At 39.0% G+C, this 6,496-nt stretch overlaps 1 protein-coding gene across 2 annotated transcripts; it reads left to right on the top strand.

The window, feature by feature from the left end:
• The first annotated feature begins 2,352 nt into the window (after nt 1-2,352).
• On the top strand, nt 2,353-5,882 carry LOC131313396 (F-box protein At1g30200-like). 2 transcript variants are annotated; one of them, XR_009196187.1, is made up of 3 exons: nt 2,357-3,947; nt 5,207-5,253; nt 5,446-5,882. XR_009196187.1 is itself a non-coding variant. In XM_058341683.1 (2 exons), exon 1 carries the CDS (start codon nt 2,767-2,769, stop codon nt 3,928-3,930), a length of 1,164 nt encoding a protein of 387 aa, XP_058197666.1. In that variant the 5' UTR covers nt 2,353-2,766; the 3' UTR covers nt 3,931-3,947; nt 5,207-5,882. The 2 variants fall into 2 exon arrangements, 1 of the variants encoding a protein (XP_058197666.1); XM_058341683.1 differs by having other exon boundaries at nt 2,353-3,947; nt 5,207-5,882.
• The last annotated feature ends 614 nt before the right edge of the window (nt 5,883-6,496 follow it).

The raw sequence follows: 6,496 nt of genomic DNA on the forward strand, positions 1-6,496 counted from the left end.
ATGTAAAAAAAAAATTTATGCCCAACTTATATAGTCTCGCCACTACTAGATTTTTTTAGAATACACTTCGCCACTGCTAGGGTAAAATCCTGGTTCCGTCCTTGCATACGTTAACAAAACCCATGAAATAAATAACTCAGCACCATCGATTCTTCGCGGAGCATTTTCATCTCTGATTAATCGAGCATGTTTACACACACTTCTATAAAAACTGAGCAGTTCATTAGGCAAAAATGCTATTAATGGAGTAGTCTATCTGCATATGCGTTTGTTAAATATGATGAAGTCCCGCAATCTCAAACTAACATAAAGAGACTCCTACCAAACTACTACTACCTCCGTCCTAAATTCTTGGTCTTCTTTCCTTTTTTAGAAGTCTCAAAAAATTGGTTATAATATCTCTTAATTTATACTATTGTTTTTTATTTTGAATTATTTTTTTTATCCTCAAACTATGCATATTTTATGTATTTAGTTCCTAAACTATTAATTTGATGATTTCATCCCCTCAACTATCATACCGTTACATACTTAGTCCAATAGATAACGGAGGTTAGGAATATGGACGGAAAATGTCATGTAAGGCCTGTTTGACACCATGTAGAGCAAATACTTGATTATAAGAGCCTTCGAAATAAAAATTAATTATGACCCTTTAGGATAAAATAATCAGAAAAATAAGACATTCCCACCGGTTTCAATAAATTAAAAATTAGAACACTTAATTTTGTAACCATATATTTTTAGTGTATAAACCTTCTAAAAAATTAAGTGCTCAAATTTTCAATCCGTGTCGAATGGTGAGAAGATCTTATTTTTCTGATCATATTATTCTAAAGAGCCATGATTAGTTTTTATCTCTAGGACTATCATAATTAAATATCTATTTTTTATTTGGGATCATTTAAAGTAAATACTTGATTATGAGAGTTCTAGAAAGAAAAATTAACTATAACCTTTTAGCATAAAATGATCAGAAGAATAAGATGTTCGCACCGATTCACACGAATTGAAAATTAGAGCGCTTAATTTTTAACCATATTTTTAATATATAAACAGTCTAAATTCTATATAAGAACTCAGTCTTTTAAATATATATATGTGTGTGTGTGTGTGTGTGTGTGTGTTAGTCTCTATAAAATGCCACGTAAGATTATAATATATGAACTTTGTAAAAAAATTAAGTGCTCAAATTTTTAATCCATTTGAACCGGTGCGAAGGTTTTATTTTTCTGATCATTTTATCCTAAAGGGTCATAATTAATTTTTATCTCTAAGCTTCTCATAATCAAGTATCTGCTTTATAGAGTTCCAAATAGAGCCGTACGTCACATTTTCCGTTCAAATTTCTAATTTTCGTTATCTAATTGGACTAAGTAGCTAACGGTATGATAGTTGATGGGATGAAATCATCAAATTGATAGTTTATGGACTAAGTAGAGAAAATGTGCATAGCTTAGGGGATAAAAAGAAAAACTTTATCAAATATGGATCTTATTTGATAGATCTCAATGAACTTTTTTATGCAAAATTTTTAAAATCAGCTAAAAGATTATAGATTGTAAAATATAATTAATTGAAAAATGACACATATTCCCAAAGAGGATCAACAAATTGGGATGGAGAGTGTAACATGCAAGAAAGTGATAGAACGAGAGATATAGATTAGGTAGATTACTCTTTTTTTTTAATAAAAAAACAAGTCTCTATATCAAAAAAGATATAATAGAATCATGTAATTAAAAATAGAAAAAAGTGAGCCATAGAGAGCGAGTGACTAGGGGGGTTTTCGGTAGTAAAAAAGTTGTGCGAAAAAATTTGTTGCAATAAAGCTGTTAGGCGCTTTCGATAGTGAATAAGTTGTTGAGAAATGTCGAATTATTTTCAATAATGAATAAGTTATTGAGAAAAAAAGTTGACAAGTTGATAATTAGGGTAAACGATTCCAAACTTGTTGATTAGTATAAACGATATCGTAAAAACACTTATGTTTTTTCCTCAATTTGTTACGGGAAACATTTAGTAGATAAATTTTAGTTATATTTATTCGAAATCGTTTTTTTTCTTTTATCCGCATTCGAAATCGTTTGATTGGGGATATGTTGTTAAACAATTAAGAGAAGAGATGCATGAATTTTATTTTATTTTATTTTTTTGCCGGGGGGGGGGGGGGGGTGGGGGGGGGTAGTTTAGTAATGAAACCACCACATGGAGAGAGGGTTTTTTTTTTTTTTGGATCCGCCTGCTGAGAGAGGTTGCTTTCATTTTTTATGTTAGATCCTTTTTGAAAACATCCGTTTTATTTTTTTATTATTACATATACACATTTTCCTTATTTCCTCCATCTCTCTCTCTCTCTCTCTCTCTCTCTGTAAAAAAGACAGAGACAAAACCGTGGATCTATCTCATCCCACCATTCTCTTCCTCCTCTGCTCAATCAATCAATTACCCATCCTCAACGCCTCTCTCTCTCTCTCTCTCTCTCTCTCTCTCTCCTCCAAGCCCCCCAGATTAGGGTTAGATCCCGATCCCGATCCCCCCCCCCCTCTCTCTCTCTCTCTCTCTCTCTCTCTCTCTCTCTCTCTACACATGCATACATATTGAGATATCCAGATAGATCGATTCAGATCTAACCCCAACAAACCCCACTCCCATCTCCATACCCTCCCTCCCCTATTACTCTCTCTCTCTCTCTCTCTCTCCAATTCCACTTCCCTCTCTCCTCCATCCCCAATTTCACCAGACACTTTCTCTCCATATTTATCGATGTCTTCTCTCCGTCCAGATCTGACTACCAAAATCTACCCCGAACCCTACACCACCTCAACCGAGGAGGCGGAGGACCACTTCGACCTCCTCCCAGACTCCCTCCTCCTCCTCATCTTCAACCGGATCGGCGACGTCAAGGCCCTCGGCCGCTGCTGCCTCGTCTCCCGCCGCTTCCACCTCCTCATCCCCCAGGTCGACAACGTCCTCGTCCGCGTCGACTGTGTCATCTCCGACGACGACGCCCCCTCCTCCTCCTCCTCCTCCTCCGCCTCCGGATCCGACAAGTCCCGCTCCTCCTCCGCCTTCTCCGCCCTCTTCCGCGCCCTCCTCGGCCCCATTGCCAAGCCCTTCCAAGCCCTCGGCCAGCTCCTCGGCCCCAAACGCCCCAACTCCTCATCAGCAGAGGACGACGATGAATTTGATTCCAATGGTGGGGTCACCCACCACTCTCCCACTCAGGTATTGAAAAACTTTAGCGAAATTCGGGTCTTGCGTATTGAGCTTCCTAGTGGTGAATTGGGTACCGAGGATGGCGTTTGTTTGAAATGGAGGGCTGATTTTGGCTCCACCCTTGATAATTGCGTCATCCTTGGTGCCTCGTCTGTGATTCCAGGTAATGGGTTTTTCGGAATCGATAACGGGAACGGGAATGGGAATGGTAATGGGGTTGTAGAGGATAATGGGAGTATACCCGAATCGTTTTACACGAACGGGGGTTTGAAATTGAGAGTGGTGTGGACTATTAGCTCGTTGATTGCTGCCTCTGCGAGGCATTACTTGCTTCAACCGATAATCGCCGAGCACAAGACGTTGGATAGCTTGGTTTTGACTGATGCCGATGGGCAAGGGGTCTTGTGTATGAATAAGGAACAGTTGGAAGAGTTGAGGGTGAAGCCTCTATCAGCTTCGTCTGCATCTAAGAGGACACTTGTTCCGGCTTTGAACATGAGGTTGTGGTATGCACCCCACTTGGAATTGCCCGATGGGACCGTGCTTAAGGGGGCAACATTGGTTGCAATTAGGCCCAGCGAACAGTCAGGTTTGAAGAAGGAGGGATCGGATGGGTCTTGGGTTTCGGCTGCGTTTGAGGAGCCGTATGGGATGGCGGCAAAAATGCTGGTGAAGAGGAGGACTTATTGTCTTGAGATGAACTCCTTCTGAGTGGCAATGGTGTTGAGGTAGTTTTTTTTTTCTTGGGTTTGTGATGGTTATGGAGTATGATAACTGTTTACTTTTTGAATGATTAGTATGTTATGTAGAATTGTCACATGCCTTCTATACTTGCTTTTGTGTGGTTTAGATTTGGATCAACTGTTTCAGTTTCGTTGATGCATTACAGATAGTGCCACGAAGGCTAGAAGCGTTGTCAATTGGCAATTTTGTTTTTTGATGATGATTAGGTGAATTTTTGTGAGCTTCCAATGTAATGCAGTGTCTTTAAGAATGTTGCCCTGGCCATTTGGACAAACTGGCGGTGTATGGGGTTCTAGAACTCCAAGAAAATATTTTTGGGGAGGTTATGATCTTGATGGGGAAATTTCCATTCGCTCAAATTTGTTTGATTTAAAATTAGAAGGCCAATTACTTTTTTTGGTTATATAGGGCTCTTGCATAGATGTAGTGTAAATATACAATGATTGACAACCTATGTTACTAGGGAACGCTACTATCTTAGCGAATTACGTTTTGGTATGAACGTTCTAGAGAATTTTATTTTTTTAAAAAGTCAGCCTATTTAGGTAAAATTATAGAGAATGGAATTTTGGTGAGAAAAACTGTATAAAATTTGGTCATTGTGTTTCTAGAAATGTGTTTTGCATGAATAATTTGGGAACGAAAATTTAGTCTTGGATATTTATGTGGTAAACATCGCTAGGCGCTAGTCGGGTGGAAAAGGGTGCCTAGGCGCCGAGTAGTCGGCCGCCTATTGCCGAGGCAAGGACTAGGAGCTGCTAGTCGGCTGCCTAATCTAGGCATTGGACCACCGCCTAGAAACTAGGAGCTGACTAGTCGGCGGCCTTTGTTTAGAACATGGATATTTATGGCTTGGAAGGGTAAGTTCTAATTTTGTTATCTCTAGAAGCCTACCCCTAGTGTACCACAATTTAGACCTGTGGCGTACCACTTGCTGGTTCCCGTTCCTTGTACCGGTATGATCTGCCTTTCAGGTGACATTGCTGACAACCCTCGGCTAAGTTGACCTGAGTTCAGAGTGGTTTGCGTAAGGGACGCCATATTTGATTTTTTACTTCTTGAGATTCAGATCAAATTTGCATTTTATTACTGGTCTTGGTGGCTTCTATTGGATTTCTCCCATAAGGAGACTTATGTTGTACGGAGTATATTGGAATAAAGTTCATTTTTGCAATTATGGTATTCCTTGCTGATTTTTCTTGGTTTATTTGCTCTTAATATGTGGACTGTTGTTGATTTTCAGGGTAAGTGTGTATGATAAGAAGAAAGAGGGTTCACATATTTGAGAAGGTAGAGGAGACACAAAATTTTGTTTGCCCATTGCTTAATGCAAGTGCTTGTTTTGTCAAGCCCGATAATTCTTCATACTTAGCAACTGAAATGGTGTCCTTGATCGATTATGCGTTGTGGAATTGATCCCAATTACTGCTTCAACAAATGGAAGGATGGATAAAATGCATTTGCTGCTTGTTTAAATTTCAGGCATATGCTGTAAGTGTGCACACAAAATCACTGACGAAAGTTACTGGGAGCAGCACTTAAAAAAGTTGAAAGGCGTTTGTAGAGTGCAGTACTCATCATGTACTCAGAAGAGACTAATCTGGGTACCATTGAATCACGTCAACGTGACTAATGCTGCAGAGCTCTGAGTTTGTAGTCTTTTGAATGTCAATCACCTCTATATATGTGAATATTGTAGGTTTGATTATTGTGCCCTTGTGAGCAGTGTACTCTCCCTTTAGCTTTGTATTTCAAGTCACTAGTTTTCTGGTTGTTGCAAAGCTTCTTGTATGCATGTTGAAAATGGGCTCTCATACCCTTGCATCTTGTGACCACTTTTCTGTTTAGACTTGAGAAACGTCCACTTTCGTGTACTTCGATCGTACTTCTTGTTGCATAAACTATCACGAGTTCAAATATCTCTTTGTTTCTGTTTTTGAGACGTTTATGTCGGGATGTCTGAAACTTGGATTTGTTTATACCATATTCTTTATTTTTCTGATCTCATGGTGGATACCCCATGGTCCAGGATCTTATACATACGTAAATTAGGTCTTAAGAATCGGTCCACCGACTTCCACTCCGAAGATGCATCTTCACAATAAGGAAGGAATCCTGATCATGGTTTTCCGTAGAACCCTCTGGAATGCAATTGGAGAACCCTCGTCCAAAGCGTAACCTAGTTTGGTTATTTTTATGTGGGTTCAAGCATTTTCTTAGATGAATTGGTCCTCATATTTTGTTTACTTTTTTTTTGTATCCAGTCCTCATATTTTGTTGTGATGTACTACAAAATATGTCTAGCATAGGTTGGCAGTCTGCGTGGGTGTCTGGCCAGTCTGGGAGAATCTGGTGAAATTTTGTTTGGAAATGACTTTGGGAATCTTTGGTGGTATTCGATGTCATTGATTTGTTAATGAACGATGCATTAAAAGCTACAATTAAGAGTTTACAAGCAGGGGTATAAAATCCTTATCAAATTCGCATAAAGTATATTAGCAATGCAATTAGGAATACGATGGTAGATATATAA

Source organism: Rhododendron vialii, chromosome 13a (genome assembly GCF_030253575.1).
Source record: "Rhododendron vialii isolate Sample 1 chromosome 13a, ASM3025357v1".
Taxonomy (NCBI): Eukaryota; Viridiplantae; Streptophyta; class Magnoliopsida; order Ericales; family Ericaceae; genus Rhododendron; species Rhododendron vialii.